We start from the raw sequence: 19,513 nt of genomic DNA, 5'->3' as shown, positions 1-19,513 counted from the left end.
AACCTTGTAAGTAAGGACTTGGAAATGACCTTGCCTGTAAATCAACTGGCTGAAGTGCTCAGTCCTTTCCAACACCCTCTCACCGTGCCTCCCTTCCCTTCCTTCCATCCCCTTCCTAAAAGACATGTTCTTAGTACCTATATTTAGTGTGCTCACAGCAGTTGGACTGACCTGACAAACCCTGACTTCTCCAAAGGAATGCTGGTGGCTCATCTTGGAAAAATGCATTCCTGTCCTGTGGTCTGAGTCACAGGAAAAGTCCTCAGTCCTCCATCTTCCTTGTTCTTTGGCCTGGTAATTTCTGTCTCTTCTTTTCCTCATCCCTTCCCCCATCACCTTTCAGGAGAGTCTAGGCCAGGCCCCTCCTCTTCACCTGCCTTACCCTGTGGGGTTTTTCGGGGGCCTTTACCAAGGGACATGACATTCATATGAAAATGACAGTAACCTTGATCAGGCCAGGCCAGCAGAGTGCCGAACCTTGATCAGGCCAGGCCAGCAGAGTGCCGGCTGCCACAAAGTGCAGCTCTTGGGCCACCCCTTGTGGCCCTGTGTTGCCTGAGGGATCCTAACTGGACCCTCCTTGGCATTTTTCAGAGTACGTGTTAGAAGTTTGTATTTTGCATAGGAAATAACTCCTTAAGTATGCAGACAAACAATGTGTTTAAGAATACCCTGACAATTTTTTGGCTTCACATTAGTATCTTTAAAGCCTCCATTTTCATGTTTAGTTAAAGAGGGAAAATTGTAAATTTGAGTTAGATACACCTAGTGGGTGTGAAAGTTTGCATATGATTTAAAGATATAAAGACTTACTAATAATATTATCAGCTGAATTTGAGGCATGAATGCAAATCCAGCCTGACTGGGTATTGACTGCCCTTTGTACACTGGCATACCTTGTAGTTGGATCTCTTCTCAATAACATGTGAATGTGGCCATATCAAGCAGTGGCAATTGTGCAGTGAGTGTATTTGGGCCTGTATGGCGATAATATTGGATAAACTGAGAGGCCAAACATGAAATCTGAGAGGAGAGACTAAACTACAGAATGGAAGTGAAATGTAAGAAAAAATGGTGAACGTGTACAGCTTCTTGGCCCTGAACAATGGTGGCCGTTTAATGCACATGATATTCCTTACAAAGTCGTGTTGCAGCCGGTGTGGTAGCTCATGCCTGTAATCCCAGCACTTTGAGAGACTGAAGCAAGAGGATCCTTTGAAGGCAGGGGTTCAAGACCAGCCTGGGCAACATAGCAAGACCCCATATCCACACACACAGAAAAAATTTTTTTAAGTCTCCTGTTAAAAAAAAAGGGGTGGGGCCAGGCGTGGTGACTCACGTCGTAATCCCAGCACTTCCGAGGCAGGCGGATCATGAGGTCAGGAGATTGAGACCATTCTGGCTAACACAGTGAAACCCCGTCTCTACTAAAAAATACAAAAAATTAGCCTGTCCTAGTGGCGGGCACCTGTAGTCCCAGCTACTCGGAAGGCTGAGGCAGGAGAATGGCGTGAACCCGGGAGGCGGAGCTTGCAGTGAGCCGAAATTGTGCCATTGCACTCCAGCCTGGGTGACAGAGCGAAGACTCCATCTCAAAAAAAAAAAAAAAAGAAAAAAAAGGGGGGTGGGGAATCATATGCTCTGTGAGAACTAAATGAGATGATAAACATATATAAAGCAAATAGTACTTTATGGTGGCAAAACCAATGGTATTTAAGTGTAGGGTAGCTGTTGAGAGCAACTTCTGTTTTTTTTCTTTTTTTTTTTTTCAAGAGGGAGTCTTCTGTCGCCCAGGCTGGAGTGCAGTGGCATGAGCTTGGCTCACTGCAACCTCTGCCCCCTGGGTTCAAGCGATTCTCCTGCCTCAGCCTCCCGAGTAGCTGGGGCTACAGGTGTGCGCCACCATGCCCAGCTAATTTTTGTATTTTTAGTAGAGATGGGGTTTCACCATATTGGTCAGGTTGGTGTCAAACTCCTGACCTCTGGTGATCCACCCGCCTCAGCCTCCCAAAGTGCTGGGATTACAGGCGTGAGCCACCGCACCTGGTCCAGGGTTTGTATAGCCCTATCTTTCTACTAGAAGCAGCAGTTTCTTCTTTTTGGACACTAAATTTCCAGATATGACAGGGATGCTTTGCACACTTAGATTTTCATGGAGTCAATAAAACCTTAGCTTTCCATGGAAATGTTTAAGAGACATTTGGGAAACATGTTTTTAAAAATTTTAAAGTGAATTTAAATGGCATTGTATTTGTTGTGCAGTCTCTCCCTTTAACAAACCCATGCTTGTTGGGTTAGCCCCTGCCAAGCTTTTCTCCAGAGGAGACCCCCTTAGGCAGTCCTGCAGTGCTGCTCTGCAGCATCGCTTCTCATCTATTGATGCAGTTGGATCTGGGGAGAGACACAGCAATTAGCTGTGCTGGAGAGGGCTGAGCAGGCACAGGCACGCACACCCACGTGCATGCCCACGGACATGCAAGCGTGCACACACACGCATGCTCATGGATATACACACACACTCAGGCTTACCAAGCCCTGGCCCTGATTTGACCCTGCTTGCCTTGCTGCCTGCCCAGTGGTGTAATGGAAAAGTCTCTTCTTCACATCCGCCATTGCCCTTCCCCCACCTCAGGCTCACTTAGCAACAGTGGAGTGAAATGAAGGTCACTGTGTGTCAATCGGTGGGTCCGGGAGATTCCCAGCTGGCTTGCTTCCTGGTAGGCAGGTATGAATGTATGCTGCTGTTCTCTCTTTTAAGGTTGTGGGTGGCTGTTTGTTTAGCTCTGAAGTATAGACGGCTCAGTGCTAGCAGACACATTTTCAAAGGGTCATATTCTTGGCTTGTTGGTAACCAGAATCGGGCAGGAGAAGTGGGGTGGATGCAGACCAGCTGACCACACTGGCACCACCAGCAGTTTCAGTTTCATCTTGATTGTAAAGAGGAAATATCTAATCTTAAAACTCATTAGGGGCCTGGCGCAGTGGCTCATACCTGTATTTCCAGCACTTTGGGAGGCCGAGGCAGGCAGATCACCCGAGGTCAGGATTTTGAGACCAGCCTGGCCAACATGGTGAAACCGCATCTCTACTAAAAATACAAAACTTAGCTAGGCGTGATGGCAGGCACCTCTAATCCCAGTTACTTGGGAGGCTGAGGCAGGAGAATCACTTGAACCCGGAAGGCAGAGGTTGCAGTGAGCCAAGATCGTACCACTGCACTCCAGCCTGGGCAACTAGAGCAAGACTCCATCTAAAAAAACAAAAACAAAAACAAAACAAACAAAAAACCCATTAGGGTTCAAGTCATTATCATTCTATCTCAGCTTGATTAAGTAAAATTCCTGAGAAGTCATTATGTCAGTCTCAGAATACCTAATTTCCCCCCACCTCCCGCAAACTACCTCATACTTGTATTACTATCTCTCACTCACACTTCAAAGGAGAAATAAGGGGAAATTAGAAACATTTGGCTTCCTTATACTTTGGAGGGGTTGTTAGTGCAAAGTGCCAGTAAGGTGTTTCCAGTTAGAATACACTGCTTTGTAATCTCTCAGCTGACGCGATGTATCTGTATACACCCAGCTGTCTCTCACTTTCCCTCTCCTCCTCCCTTCCCACCCTCAAATGGATCCTGTCTACCTGGTCCCAGAATTTGTGGATGAGTTAGCATTGGTGGCAATTAGATTTCCAAAAGCTACTGCACAGCCTTATGACTTGGTAAAGGGTTTGTGGGGGGAACCCTGTTTGGCTTCAACAACTCAACTACCCAGGTGGTGATTTCTTTCTAAAGACAAGGGTACAACTAGTAAGTCATCTCTTGGGTACACAGGAAACCTAATGATTTACTTTAAAATGTTCTTGGAGCCACAGAAAAACAGATCTTACATTGTATGCCCATTGTATGATGAGTAAGCAGAACAGAGACCTGATAAGTAGGAAGGACCAGGTAACAAGTCTGTGGGAGTGATGGTGGGGGAAAAAAAAAAGCTGGATTTGTGAAGCGTCATTTAAGGATTTTTTGCTCCATTCACCCAAGGGTCATAGAAAGTGGGGTGGAAAGAGCAGTAGCCTGACAGGTCCACTTTTACCATAAAATCTGATGGGGTTATTGGACTGGTTGCTCTTAACTGTTGGTCAGTGCTCTCATGCTAGTAATCTGATGACCAGCTGGTCTGTCGGATGCAGTCAAGACTAGTGAGAAGCTGGGGAGATGAAGGGAACAGGGATGTATCATCCAGCTTTTTCCCACATACATGCATGAGTAGATCTTATCAAATGTCATGTAGAATGCAGTGTCTTGTTTCAGGATATTACTTAACAAATGTTATATTTTATATCTAGATATGTCAAATATACTGTATGTACTTGCTCTTCAGTTTGGCCTTGAGCATAATTAATGTAAAATACTAGGATTTATCTATTTGTTTATGTTATTCTTTTATAAAAGTGGCACCTTTATTGTATTGAGAATAAGCACAATTATGAGCTATACAAAATACCAAGGATTTGCCCCTATGGAATATGCATTTTTAAAGATAGGTCAACTGAACTAAATAACTCCCTGCTTGCCTGAAAGTGAATATACAGCCACAGGAAGAAGAGGACGGATCAGAGAAGAGCCTAAATCAGAGTTCATGGCATTTAGCTTAGACAGGAGGAATGATTTCTTTACCCTGAGTGTTGGTAAACATCCAGATTGGCTGTAGAGACAGTCCGGGGATTCAATTTTCTAAGACTTTGTAAAGGGAGCAGATTCTGAGTGTCGGAGGGTGTGAATGTGACCCTGCCTGCAGGCAGGGAGATTAATTCCTTGCTAATCTCAGAGCCTGAGTCTGGGAGCTGGAGGCAGAAGGTGAGTCAAAGGTGGCTAGTTTCCAGAAAGTGCAAAGGTGCCTTTTTTCTGTGCCTCTCCCCTTACTTTGCTAGGTAAGTTGATACCAACCCACAGATATAAAACAAAAATAAACAAACAAAATCCAGAAATATCTTAGGTCCTACAGAGTGGCACTTAAAGGATGTGAGTATGTATGAATTCATACCTCTCTGTATTTTTTTTTTTAATTGGAAATTACTTTTCAACTCGGAATGTATAGGAGACACATGATTTGTGCATGGCTACATTTAAAAGCATTTCTTTGCTTCCTGTGCCCTTCTCAGTCATATGGGTACCTTCCTGGAGGTTTCCATGGGAAATGATTCCTATTTAGAGATTTGATCTAGTGATTCATCAGATGTATTAAATGACAGGTGCAAGCAGCTGTGCATTTGAATAACTTACAAGGTTGAAATGGCTACATTCTAGTTTAAATACTTTGAACTCACATGTAGATTGAGAAATGATGAACTTGCTACATTATAAACCTAAAGAAACAAAATCCTTTCCCTCAAGCCTTTTCCCCCTTGTGCTATCAACACTTACTAAAGCTAAACATGGAGGATCTTCCTTATTTCTCAAGAGGTGGGGACCAAAGACAGGTAAATGTGTCTTTGAAAAGCAAGTGGGAAGCCAGAAGTTTTTTTTAAATCTAAATCTTATGTAAAGTTGAAATACTCATTGAAAACCAAATATTAGAATTTTACATACCCAGATTATGATTTCTGCCTCTTCAAGTGGCTTTATTAATTAATGATATATAGCTTAAGGCAAATGATCCTATCAGAACAAAGCTGTCTCTAGAGCTCAGGGTGGTTAATGTAAATTCAAGTTTAGAAGACTGGAGAGGGAAAAGGTTAGATTTGTTTCCTGGAATATAACTTGAAATTGCGTGCCAGCGATTGGGTGTTCTGCTGTCTTTGGCCCTCTGGGAGTTACCACTGCAAACAGAGCTCATCCTTGTCCAGAGTCATAACTAACAACTTTCAGAAGTGGGCAGTAGAAAGAGGGGCATGATGGGAGAAAGCGTCTGGTCTAGTGTGAAATGACTCATGAGAACTCCAGTCAGCAAGGTGGGATTTGTGCAGCCCTTGGAGAATGTCATGGTTGGAGAATTTGGGTGTGGCCTCAAAATGCAGATGCTCTTCGATTTAGGATGGGGTTATGTTCCAGTAACCCATTGTAAGTCGAAAATACTGTGAGTCAAAAATGCATTTACTAACCCTGCTAAACCCACTGTGAAGCTGAAAAATCATAAGGCAAACATTGTAAGTTGGGAACTGTCTGTAATAATTACCAAATCCAATCCCATTGCTTTCTATCTCTTCTTAACAGTCTGATAATTCTAAAGTAAATGATTTAAAGGATTTGGACATCATTTCAAAGGTCTTTCATCTTTCTCTTGTGAGTATCTAGTTGCTTTAGAGAAATAACTTGAGAAGAGGAATTTTTCTAATGTTTGGAGAAGACCTCATCAAAAACTGTCCTAATTAAGACTATCCAGAACAGAACAGACCCGGCGGCTGATCTGTGGTAATTTCCAGGAGAAGTTCTCAGGCCATCAGGCTTCGGATAAAGAAAAGAGAGGAGGCAGAGATAGTGGGTGATGGAGTGAGAGACCTTGTGGAAATGTGAGGAAAGAGAGCAGAAGAGCTACTAAGGAGGCAGCGGCCACTTGACTGTGGCGTGGCCTCCTGGACATTTGTTTATGTAGTAAGCATGTGTGAGCTGATTGCATGACCTAAACCCAGACCATCTGTTTTTTTACTGGAAATGACGTTTGGATCAAAAGCTCTGTATCTTAAAAGGATGGTCATTGAGGCTTATGTTAGTTACCACCGTCTAAGACCCCTCAGACTCCAGAGGGAAACATGAGCTCACAAAACAGAGTAAGACATGACTGAGCTTTCTGGGGTTTATCTGTCATTCCTCGGCTCCTTCTACCAAGGTTCTCTGTTACTTAAAATGGAAAGGACAGGGCAGAGGCTTTGGCCTAGGGTCTAATCCAGCTGGGCAAGTCACAGGGTTCTAAGACTCCGTGCTTAGCTGTCTTATGTTTCACCCCTTGCTTTCTTGTTTTCACTAGTTTCTGATGCTTCTGTAAGAGCAAAGTCAAGATTCTTCAAGCAGCCTGCATCTATGTTTCCCTCACAAAGTAATTATAAACTTGACTGGCTTAGATCATGAGCTATGCTTACTGAAAAATTTGGGCTTTCAGGTTGAAAGGGATGTGATTCCATTACTTGGTTTTCATTATTTCTTATTTGCCCCGTCTAGAGAGACATGAGGCCAGTTGTGTATATAACTCTCTTCTGGGCCAGTAGTACCACTTCATGTAACAGTAATACCTATTATTTTCACAAATGTGACCTTAGATTTTTTTTTCTTTCTCTTTTTCTTTTTTTTTTTTTTTTTTTTTTTTCTTGGAGACAGAGTCTCGCTCTGTTGCCCAGGCTGGAGTGCAGTGGTGCTGTCTCAGCTCACTGCAACCTCTGCCTCTTGGGCTCAAGCGATTCTCGTGCCTCAGCCTCCCAAGTAGCTGGGATTACAGGCATGTGCTACTATGCCTGGCTAATTTTGTGTTTTTAGTAGAGATGGGGTTTCACCATGTTGGCCAGGCTGGTCTCGAACTCCTGGCCTCAAGTGATCCACCCAACTCATCCTCCCAAAGTTCTGGGATTACAGGCATTAGCCACCATTCCCGGCCATATCCTAGATGATTTACAACAGAGGCACTTACAAGAAAGATTTGTCATAGTCTATCAGTAAACATGAACTTAGTTTTGGTCATAGCCCCTAGGCTCCTGGGGAATGCACTAGCCTTATCATTTTGTTAGTAAAGAGCCCAGAGGACTGAGTGAGAGTTGCTGATGTTTTGAGTCTGACACATGTCCCCTGGTCACTTTTAATAGTGGAAACTGTGGACTTGACATCGTGAAGGAATGAAAAGCCCTCAGCATAATACCTCCTCCTGTTCTTACTCTCCTTTTTTTTTGTGTGGGAGAATCTGAGAAGTGGCATCACTATTCCTCATACTCATATCAAAGTAATGGAACCTTGAGCAGCCACTGGAAGAGAGAATGCAAGCAGCCAGAAAGTGAGAGGCAAACCACTGGAGAGGCTCACTGAAGCCAGGCCAGGGAGAACAAGGATGTTTGTGACACTTGCTTCGCAATCCAGGTTTTACCATGTTTACTCTCAACATGACCTTCTAGGGTCACTCCTCCTTTCAGCTTGTTAGGTGAGACTCTCCAAATCTCAGTATCAGGCTTGTTTATATTTTGGCTTTTGCTGCATCCCGCCCTCTGCTGATGGACCACAGCTTGCATAATTGTTGTTTATCACACCAATGTCCCTATGGTCCCCTGGGTGTGGTTCTTCCCCTGACCTTCCCTGAAGGTCAGATGAGATCCCTCCTTGGTTTCTGACATTTGCTCTCCTTCACTTGTCTAGCCATCCACCACCCTCCTGCCTTGTCTTTCCCAAGCCTGGAAACACTGTTTAACCTTGTGTACATAAGTCCATTTCTGTTCCTGACTCCCAGACATCACACAGAATACTTGGAGGAGGTTCCTGCAGACCTCCTGCCTGAGCGATGCACAGGCATTTGTCTCTCTCTCTGGCTGCCTATGCACTGGCTCTTCCGGTGGCCCCTCAGCATGACTGTCCCTCAAGGCTCCATTCTCTCCTGACTCCAGGATTCTCCCATTCTGAATTTTGTTGAGCCTCTGGCTTTGGGTCTGCTGGTGTACTTCCCCCAGGTCCAGGCAAGTCACCTTGACTTAAGTGTCTTATTTACAACTCAAACCAGGAGTGACCCTCCCTACCCGACTTCCCCATTTCACTGGGTAACTCTGTTTACCATTGCTGTCTCAAGCATTAACTATCTGTGGAAGCTTCTGCTCACCTTTATTTTTGCAGGTATCTCTTCTCTTTACAATACTGCTGTTTTGCACCATAAATGATCACAATGCCAATTTTAACATAGAAAAAGATTGTTCAGGGTATATTTAAATTGCTTTAGAAATACTAAAAATTATGGCTTGTAGGCATTTTTACAAAATTTTAAACTGTAATCTGTGTTTATTTTAAACTGAAGATTTTTATGAGCAAATTCTGCTACTTCCCCTTTGATTCATTTCTATCACTGTTGAAATTTTTGTCCCCCATAATTCTTCAGGTTCTACATCATCCTTTTCAGGATGATTTTTTTTTTAATTGCGATAGGGTCTTGTTAGGTTGCCTGGGCTGGTCTTGAACTCCTGGGCTCAAGCGATCCTTCCATCTTGGCCTCCCAAAGTGCTGTGATTACAGGCATGAGCCACTGCACCTGGCCTGAAGATGATTGTTAATGTCCTTAAGTCCTTTGCCCTGGGCACCCCTGTGCCCTGCTCCAGTGATTACTTGTCTTCCTCTCTATCCCTTCCATTCCTCTAGGGAACGACATGTGTGAAAAAGCATATCTATACAACCCCCTGAGCCCACCTCATTATGTAACCACTTTTAAAGCATCCTCAATCACTAGAAAGAATAGCATTTAGTCGAGCCTTACTGATGCCTGCGTCTCAAGCCCTACAAATGGTGCCGCACTCTAGTTATCACTTCCACATTCGTTAACGTCTTGTCTTCATATCTGAGTCACTGTTGCCACTCTCAGATTATAATTCCCTAGAGAAGCAGTTCTAAGCCAAGGGTGTTTAAAGATCTTTTCGTACTTATTAAACAGACTCTCAAATCTCTTTCTTAGAGATTAGGATTTTGTAGGTCTGGAGGGGAGTCTCTGAGACTGCATGTTTGACAAGCCCCTAAATGATAGTGACATAGGTGCTTTCCTGACCTGCTGGGAGGTGGGGGTGGGAAGCCAGGGTAGAGTCACTTATCAAGGATAGTGATGATGTGCCCCCTTATGGGCCCCACACAGAGAGGGGAGATCTGGGAGTGAGGAGTAGAATCAAGTTGCCAGATTTAATAAATAAAAATACAGGGTGCCCACTTAAGTTTGAATTTCAGTTAAACTATATCTCTCTCGCTATATATATATATTTATATATATCTCTTTCTATCTATCTATATATATAGATTTTTTTTTTTTTTTTGAGATAGAGTCTCTGTCACCCAGACTGGAGTGCAGTGGCACGATCTTGGCTCACTGCAACCTCCGCCTCCCGGGTTCAAGTGATTCTCCTGCCTCAGCCTCCTGAGTAGCTGGAATTACAGGTGTGTGTCACCATGCCTGGCTAATTTTTGTATTTTTAGTAGAGACGGAGTTTCACCATGTTGGCCAGGCTGGTCTCAAACTCTGGATCTCAGGTGATCCACCCATCTTGGCCTCCCAAAGTGTTGGGATTATAGGCATGAGCCACCATGCCCGGCCTCAGATAAACAATAATTTTTAAATGTAAGTGTGTCCCACATAGCATTTGGGACATACTTATATATATTTTTAAAAAAATGTTCTTTGCTTATCTAAAATTCAAATGTAACCAGGCATCTTTTATTTGGCAGTCCTACAATAAAATGCAGTTGTGATGGACTTTTCCAACCATTGCTCCTGAGTAGTGCTGTGTAGTGTGGTTCACATACCCATCCAGGAAGTCTCATGAAGGCAGAGGCTTTTGGATATTAAAGAATGTAACAGAGTTTTAGGGAGTGCAAACCCAAGGCATATGGACTTTGAATTTTATCTGACCAGCACTGACATGCTGAGACGTTCAGATTGGAAAGCATTTGTGGTTACTGTATGTATGTCCCAAATTCTTCCCGTTTAGGTTAAAAGATCCAAAGAAATATCTTGGTTAGGTAGGCTTGAGTCTAGAGAATTTGGAATGGTTATACATTTACTGACAATAAGGATTATAAAAGAACACCTCTGTGTCCAAGGCTTACATGTAATTAGGGAGGGTAAAGCCACCTGCACACAATGCTAGCTAGCAGGGTATTTTAAAAAACTGTGCACGTTGGGGTACTAGAAACATAATGGGCTTTGGAGTACAGCACACCTGGGTTGGAATTCTGGTTCTACCACTTTCTGTGCAGCCTTGGCCCAGGTAGTTAATCTTTCAGTGCAAGCAGTGTTGTCATTCATAAAATGGAGGTGATGCCTACCATGAAGTGTTGCTATGGAAATTAACTGATCTGTGATATTAAAGCATAGTCACTGGTACTTGGGGTTACCTAATCTAAATGCCAGAGGAGTGATTTAACAAGGGAGGCAAGACCCTTTCTTTTTAGCCAAGTGGAGTTAGCAAAGTATGTTTTGTATGTGGAAAGTCTACTTTTGAATTGTCTTGGTTTCTGCCTTCCTACTAATCATTTTCTCTCTGCCTGGTCTAGGATTAACACAGATTCCTCAGATCCAGAAGACTGAAATTTCCTTTCGTCCTAATGATCCCAAGAGCTATGAGGCATATGTGCTGAACATAGTTAGGTTCCTGGAAAAGTACAAAGATTCAGCCCAGAGGGATGACATGATTTTTGAAGATTGTGGTGGTAAGTAGACTCATTGTAGATGTTTGTGGCTAGTTTTCTTTCTCTTTAACTCTTATTTCCCACTTCTATTTTTTGTTTAATGGTCGAGAGATAATCCTGAAATAATGAAAGATTGAACTCTGGCCATATTTAGACGCTTTTTTTTAAAAAAGCAGGAAGACACAATGAAAAACAGTACAGCCTCAAGTATGACTGTTTTCTGCACTGGAAAGGTGTCTTACTTTAAAACACTCCTAGGTACTATTTTTTACTATTCAGACCCAAGACAGCAATTCCGGTTTTCTTTCTCTTACATCCGTTGAAAAGTACAGCTACTTATTTCCTTATCTTCCCCCAAAAAGTTCTCCCTATAGAAGAGTGCACAGGGCCTTCTCTCATCAGAAAGACCTTTTGGTGTGATTAGCTATCACTGCACTGGCATTCATGAAGGAGGATGTATGGTCAGGGTATACTTTTATTGATCCTGGTTGGGATAGATAATGAAATATGTGTTAGGCAGCTGATCGTTTTGGATAAGGAAATGACTTATGAAGGGTAAAGAGAGGCTCTTAGTTTCATTAAGTCATTGACATGAATACATGTCCTCACTCTTACTACCTGGACTGTGAATTTTCCAGTCCATGTTCTCATTCTTTCCACAAAAAAATACTCTTGCTGGGTGCAGTGGCTCATGCCTGTAATCCTTGCACTTTGGGAGGCTGAGGAGGGAGGATTGCTTGAGCCTAGGAGTTCGAGACCAACCTGGGCAACACAGTGAGACCCCATCTCTCCAAAAAATAAGACAAGTTAGCTGGGTGTGGTGGTGTGTGCCTGTGGTCCCAGCTACTTGGGAGGCTGAAGTGGGAGGATCACTTGAGCCTGGGAGGTCGAGGCTGCAATAAGCCATGATCACGCCACAGCACTCCAGCCTGGGCACCAGTGTGAGACCCTGTCTCAAAAACGTTAAAAAAAAAACAAACATAAAACATCTCTCTGAGTTTTACTAGGTAATATCATCCCTTCTGATTCAATTCAAGCATTTACCAACTCCAGTTCTTTATAAGGCAGGCTGTGGCTTGGTCAGAGTATGGAGCGAATTGCCATTTTAAGTTATTTTGGAAATATTTAGTAACTTAAAAGAACATGTTCAGTGTGAATTTTTCTCATTAGAATTTAAATGAGGTTTTCATCTTACTTTGCAGTAATTAAAAGGCCTGAGGGATAATCAGGGTGAATCACTTCAAGGAGATAGTCTAAATTCAGACTCTTCGCTATTTGAAGGGAAAATATTTCATTTGTGAATTTAAAAACTATACATAAATTATGGTATTTGCATTATTTTCCTCCAGCATGCTATACAATTAACTTTGAATTCTATATTCACTTGGTCTTTTTCTGGCTTTTATATGAGGATTGAATTAAAAATGCCAGAATAAAATTTCTCAGTCCAGCAAATGCTTAATGCATAGCTTTAAAAGGCAGAAACTCAAATCAAAAAAGCCTGGGCAACATAGCAAGACCCCAGTCTCTGCAAAATTAAAAAAAAACTAGTCACAGGGTGGCACACGCCTGTAGTCCCAGCTACTCAGGATGCTGAGGTGGGAGGATCTTTAGAGCCCAGGAGGTTGAGGCTGCAGTGGGCCATGATCATGCTGCCGCACTCCAACCTAGGCCACGGAGTGAGACCCTGTCTCAAAAAAACCCTTAGGTGGTGGTTGAAAAGGAAAATACCAGTTCCTTCTTAAAAATTCTGACCAAAAAAAAAAACCTAGTTCTGAAAATTATTGACAGTCCTTTTGTATTCTGATTATAATATCCCTGTTACTGAGCTAAGCCAGTGTTGACAGTGTGAATGATGCTACTCATGCAGTGTGATCCGTCTCCTTTCAGTCTTCTAAATAGCTTCTAAATAATCCATTATTTAAAAGAAGGGAAATATTGCCAGAGACTAAATATTATGTGCTGATCAAGTACTATGAAGCTTTGGTGTGGGGCCATATACCAGCTATTCCTTTTGGTAAAATATCTTTTAATATGAGTGAAGAGGTGAGAGATGGTTTTCCTGGAGATCTTGCTTAATTCAGATCATGCATTAAATGCAGAATAGCGTACTCTCAGAATAGGTAACTATGACAAGGAAGACAGTTTCTTTTTCTTAGAACTGCTAAGGGAATTGCTGGTACAATATAAAAGTTGTGTTTTTATTTTTAGATGTGCCCAGTGAACCGAAAGAACGAGGAGACTTTAATCATGAACGAGGAGAGCGAAAGGTCTGCAGATTCAAGCTTGAATGGCTGGGAAATTGCTCTGGATTAAATGATGAAACTTATGGCTACAAAGAGGGCAAACCATGCATTATTATAAAGCTCAACCGAGTGCTAGGCTTCAAACCTAAGGCAAGTAATATTTTAAATGATAGAATTTAGATGAGTCATTTACACTAAGTACTTAATTGATCTGAGAAGACCACGTAAGATAGTTTTAAAGTATACTCAGTGCTGACTTTGAAACCTAGCCAGTAGAGTAACACCAAAAACTTCTTTTTTTTTTTTTCTTTTTTATTGATCATTCTTGGGTGTTTCTCGCAGAGGGGGATTTGGCAGGGTCACAGGACAATAGTGGAGGGAAGGTCAGCAGATAAACAAGTGAACAAAGTTCTCTGGTTTTCCTAGGCAGAGGACCCTGCGGCCTTCCGCAGTGTTTGTGTCCCTGGGTACTTGAGATTAGGGAGTGGTGATGACTCTTAACCAACATGCTGCCTTCAAGCATCTGTTTAACAAAGCACATCTTGCACCGCCCTTAATCCATTCAACCCTGAGTGGATACAGCACATGTTTCAGAGAGCACAGGGTTGGGGGTAAGGTCACAGATCAACAGGATCCCAAGGCAGAAGAATTTTTCTTAGTACAGAACAAAATGAAAAGTCTCCCATGTCTACCTCTTTCTACACAGACACGGCAACCATCCGATTTCTCAATCTTTTCCCCACCTTTCCCCCCTTTCTATTCCACAAAACCGCCATTGTCTTCATGGCCCGTTCTCAATGAGCTGTTGAGTACACCTCCCAGATGGGGTGGTGGCCGGGCAGAGGAGCTGCTCACTTCCCAGTAGGGGTGGCCGGGCAGAAGCGCCCCTCACCTCCCGGACGGGGTGGCTGGTCGGGCGGGGGGCTGACCCCCCCCACCTCCCTCCCGGACAGGGCGGCTGGCCAGGCAGAGGGGCTCCTCACTTCCCAGTAGGGGCGGCCGGGCAGAAGCGCCCCTCACCTCCCGGACAGGGCGGCTGGCCGGGCGGGGGGCTGATCCCCCCACCTCCCTCCCGGACGGGGCGGCTGGCCGGGCGGGGGGCTGACCCCCCACCTCCCTCCCAGACAGGGCGGCTGGCCGGGCAGAGGGGCTCCTCACTTCCCCGACGGGGCGGCTGGCCCGGCGGGGGGCTGACCCCCCCCACCTCCCTCCCGGACGGGGCGGCTGGCCGGGCAGAGGGGCTCCTCACTTCCCGGTAGGGGCGGCCGGGCAGAGGCACCCCTCACCTCCCGGACAGGGCGGCTGGCCGGGCGGGGGGCTGATACCCCCACCTCCCTCCCGGACGGGGCGGCTGGCCGGGCGGGGGGCTGACCCCGCCACCTCCCTCCCGGACGGGGCGGCTGGCCGGGCGGGGGGCTGACCCCGCCACCTCCCTCCCGGACGGGGCGGCTGGCCGGGCAGAGGGGCTCCTCACTTCCCAGTAGGGGCGGCCGGGCAGAGGTGCCCCTCACTTCCCCGACGGGGCGGCTGGCCCGGCGGGGGGCTGACCCCCCCCACCTCCCTCCCGGACGGGGCGGCTGGCCGGGCAGAGGGGCTCCTCACTTCCCGGTAGGGGTGGCCGGGCAGAGGCGCCCCTCACCTCCCGGACAGGGCGGCTGGCCGGGCGGGGGGCTGACCCCCCACCTCCCTCCCAGACGGGGCGGCTGGCCGGGCGGGGGGCTGACCCCCCCACCTCCCTCCCGGACGGGGCGGCTGGCCGGGCGGGGGGCTGACCCCCCCACCTCCCTCCCAGACAGAGCGGCTGGCCGGGCAGAGGGGCTCCTCACTTCCCAGTAGGGGCGGCCGGGCAGAGGCGCCCCTCACCTCCCGGATGGGGCGGCTGGCCAGGCGGGGGGCTAACCCCCCCACCTCCCTCCCGGACGGGGCGGCTGGCCGGGCGGGGGGCTGACCCCCCCACCTCCCTCCCAGACAGAGCGGCTGGCCGGGCAGAGGGGCTCCTCACTTCCCAGTAGGGGCGGCCGGGCAGAGGCGCCCCTCACCTCCCGGACGGGGCGGCTGGCCAGGCGGGGGGCTAACCCCCCCACCTCCCTCCCGGACGGGGCGGCTGGCCGGGCGGGGGGCTGACCCCCCCACCTCCCTCCCAGACAGAGCGGCTGGCCGGGCAGAGGGGCTCCTCACTTCCCAGTAGGGGCGGCCGGGCAGAGGCGCCCCCCACCTCCTGGACAGGGCGGCTGGCCGGGCGGGGGGCTGATCCCCCCACCTCCCTCCCGGACGGGGCGGCTGGCCAGGTGGGGGGCTGACCCCCCCACCTCCCTCCCGGACGGGGCGGCTGGCCGGGCGGGGGGCTGACCCCCCCACCTCCCTCCCAGACGGGGCGGCTGGCCGGGCAGAGGGGCTCCTCACTTCCCAGTAGGGGCGGCCGGGCAGAGGCGCCCCTCGCCTCCCGGACGGGGTGGCTGGCCGGGCGGGGGGCTGACCCCCCCACCTCCCTCCCGGACGAGGAGGGAGGACGCTCCTCACTTCTCAGACGGGGTGGCTGCCGGGCAGAGGGGCTCCTCACTTCTCAGACGGGGCGGTTGTCAGGCAGAGGGTCTCCTCACTTCTCAGGGCGGCCGGGCAGAGACGCTCCTCACTTCCCAGATGTGATGGCGGCCGGGAAGAGGCGCTCCTCACTTCCTAGATGGGATGGCGGCCGGGCAGAGACGCTCCTCACTTTCCAGACTGGGCAGCCAGGCAGAGGGGCTCCTCACATCCCAGACGATGGGCGGTCAGGCGGAGACGCTCCTCACTTCCCAGACGGGGTGGCTGCCAGGCAGAGGCTGCAATCTCGGCACTTAGGGAGGCCAAGGCAGGCGGCTGGGAGGTGGTTGTAGCGAGCCGAGATCACACCACTGCACTCCAGCCTGGGCGCCATTGAGCACTGAGTTAACGAGACTCCGTCTGCAATCCCGGCACCTCGGGAGGCCGAGGCTGGCGGATCACTCGCGGTTAGGAGCTGGAGACCAGCCCAGCCGACACATCGAAACCCCGTCTCCACCAAAAAAATACGAAAACCAGTCAGGCGTGGCGGTGCGCGCCTGCAATCGCAGGCACTCGGCAGGCTGAGGCAGGAGAATCGGGCAATGAAGTTGCAGTGAGCTGAGATGGCAGCAGTACCGTCCAGCTTCGGCTCGGCATCAGAGGGAGACCGTGGAAAGAGGGGAGAGGGGAGAGGGGAGAGGGGGGAGGGGGGAGGGGAGAGGGGAGAGGAACTTTTTCTCTACAGATGATAAGACTCACACTCAGAGCAATCTTGGCAGATTTAAGGCTCAGTGACAAACTTTTTATATCAAGGGTTAGGTGACAAATGTTTTCAGCTTTGCAGGCCACCCAAAAACTTCTATATCCAACCTGCAATTCTTGTAGTTAGGACATTAATCTCATTTTCTAAAGTTAAAGGAATTCTGAGAGGCAAAGCTGCATTCTGAAGTGAGTCTGTGGCCCTTTTCTTAATACTCCTGCTCAGTATCCAGCTAACAGTTTCTATAACATAAACTCTTTAAAAAAGTAAAAATGGAAAAATATATTTTTTCCCTGGTGGTCTAGTGGTTAGAGAAAAAAAAAGTTTTTTTTTTTACTTCATAAAGAATGGATTGAAAAAAATTTTTTTAACCCACCTGCATGTATAGTCTGGTTTTGGTCCTCTGGAAGCCACAAGAACATTTCAAAAAAATTGATAATCTGAAAAAATATTTTTTCTGAATTTTATTGCGAAAGTAGAAGTTTAACGTCATCTAGGCTGAACTTTGCTAGCCATGCTGTTGGCTTTTTGTATTACTGCAACTTATAATGGATAAACATTACTCTGGATCACTGAAAAATGAGCAAATTGCCATTGCTCACCATTTGGTGAGATTATATTCTCCATAAGAATGGAAAATCTATCGTTGTTGTCTGCTTTTGTAAAGCTGGTCATTTCATCCTCTCCTCCAGATCATGAATTAATGCTGTCCTTTCCCCTTAAGCCTGGCTTCTTCTGGCAGGTTTCCCCCTAATCACCCGTATATGAGCGTTGGCATTATGAGTGTTGTTTCTAATTTTGATAGAAATTGACTGCAGTATATTGAGTTATGTGAACAAACTCATTTCATTTCTGAAATCTGGCACTTTTGTTCATTAATTTTCTATTGAATGCTATTAATTTATTTCTACAATGCTTGTTACCCATGAATAATATTTTCAAAAGAAAATCAACATAGAGATAAAAAGTTTTGTTAACTGAAGGATGCATCAAAGTTCCTTTATTGCCATCAGAGGCAAAAATGAGTAGGTGGGGATGGATGGTTGCCTGGCTGGCTAGTTTGATGGATTGCTGGCAGAAATTAATGTACCTCTCAAAAGGATTTTAAGCTTCTTTCCACATAGACAGGATATAATGGAAGAAAAACGGTGAGAACCATTATGCCAAAATGTGTTTGATATTCATATTGCTAGGGAATACTTCACTGAGATCAATCAGCTATTTAGCAGCAAAAGAAATTGTTGTGGCATGGCCAAGAGAAGACTCATCCCATACTTTCTGAGTACCTTGCTTTTGACATTACTCATCGTAGACACTGAATGACATTTGGACCCCACAGAGGCAGTCTAGTCTATTGTGATTGATTTCTTCCCACATCTTTAGAGTTACTTGGTTCGGTGATAAATTCAGCTACTCTTTCTTTTCAGTCTTTTCTTTTTTCTTTGGTCTCTACTTGGTTATCCATTGCCACTGCCTAATTCATCACCTCCACCCAAATCTCCAACTATTCTGGAGTTATTTTTGTCAGAGATCAGAGTATCCCAGCATCTCGCTATCCTCACCATTGGAGGATAGATTCTGGCAACTTCTTAGTGAGCATTTTCTCTACATATTTTTAAAGACAAATACATTGCTGGCAGAAACGTCCCAAAGAGTCAAATCTAGACGATCATTTTCTTGCATCCAAAACAGAGTAGTACCAAAATAGTAGTTCCTTCCTGATATGGAACTAATATTTTATCTGACTTTGATTAGACTATGTATGTGTTACATCTCACATCAAGACTCACTTGCTGTGCTGATCTGAGTAAGCAAGTGTCTTCCAGCGATGTATGTTCATCACACTTCTGAGATAGATTTGAGCCATGGGTGTAGAAGAGGCGGCTCTGGATATTTCATGACAGCAGTAATTTTCAGACTGTCCTCTGGGTCCCTTCAGTGGATTCACCCCTTCAAGACCACCCTTCCTCTTAGGGCAGTGACACCTCTACCTTTTTTACATATTGGACTTTCCTAAGAAAATTGCAAAGAAACGCTCCTTAAATGGCAGTCTCCCCGACTGGAGATTAAAACAACAAAAAAGGAAAGCCTACTTGAAGTCATGCTTGAGGGAAAAGGATGACATTATTTATTCATGACTCAGGAGGAAAGCCCACGCTTCATAAAAACAGAAATGTCAATCATCTTTCTCATGTAATCTAATCTTAGCAAATAACGAGCATTATATTTTGGGTTGACTTAGTTTTCAGTGTCTTTAAGCAAAGCTTATAATGGGCTACTATTAAAAGTTCCATTTAGTACTGGTTTGCATCACAGCTTAATTGTAGTCGTTATAAACTTGGGCACTTATTTTCATTTCAACGAAATCACAAACATGACCTTAAATTGGTTAGGGGAGTCATTCATTCTGCTGTCCTGATGTCTTTTGTTATTTTGGTTGACTTACTGTGACCAGTGTGTACTTGTTTGGACTACGGAGTAGTTTTATTTTTCAGAAACTTAAGAAATCATTTACAATCTACTGATCATAATGGGTTTTATTTTTAGCCTCCCAAGAATGAGTCCTTGGAGACTTACCCAGTGATGAAGTATAACCCAAATGTCCTTCCCGTTCAGTGCACTGGCAAGGTAAAGACAAATTTAGGG

At 46.0% G+C, this 19,513-nt stretch overlaps 1 protein-coding gene across 1 annotated transcript in view; it reads left to right on the top strand.

The window, feature by feature from the left end:
• Positions 1 to 19,513, top strand: part of ATP1B1 (ATPase Na+/K+ transporting subunit beta 1) — a 28,972-nt gene that overhangs the window by 6,851 nt on the left and 2,608 nt on the right. Inside the window, 3 exon segments of the mRNA NM_001098555.1 lie at positions 11,207 to 11,362; positions 13,553 to 13,737; positions 19,415 to 19,495. Of these exon segments, the coding sequence (NP_001092025.1) occupies positions 11,207 to 11,362; positions 13,553 to 13,737; positions 19,415 to 19,495 (422 nt within the window).

Source organism: Pan troglodytes, chromosome 1, assembly GCF_028858775.2.
Source record: "Pan troglodytes isolate AG18354 chromosome 1, NHGRI_mPanTro3-v2.0_pri, whole genome shotgun sequence".
NCBI classification, from domain to species: Eukaryota; Metazoa; Chordata; class Mammalia; order Primates; family Hominidae; genus Pan; species Pan troglodytes.
Note: the sequence above shows the minus strand (reverse complement) of the source record. Positions and strands in the feature narration are given on the sequence as shown.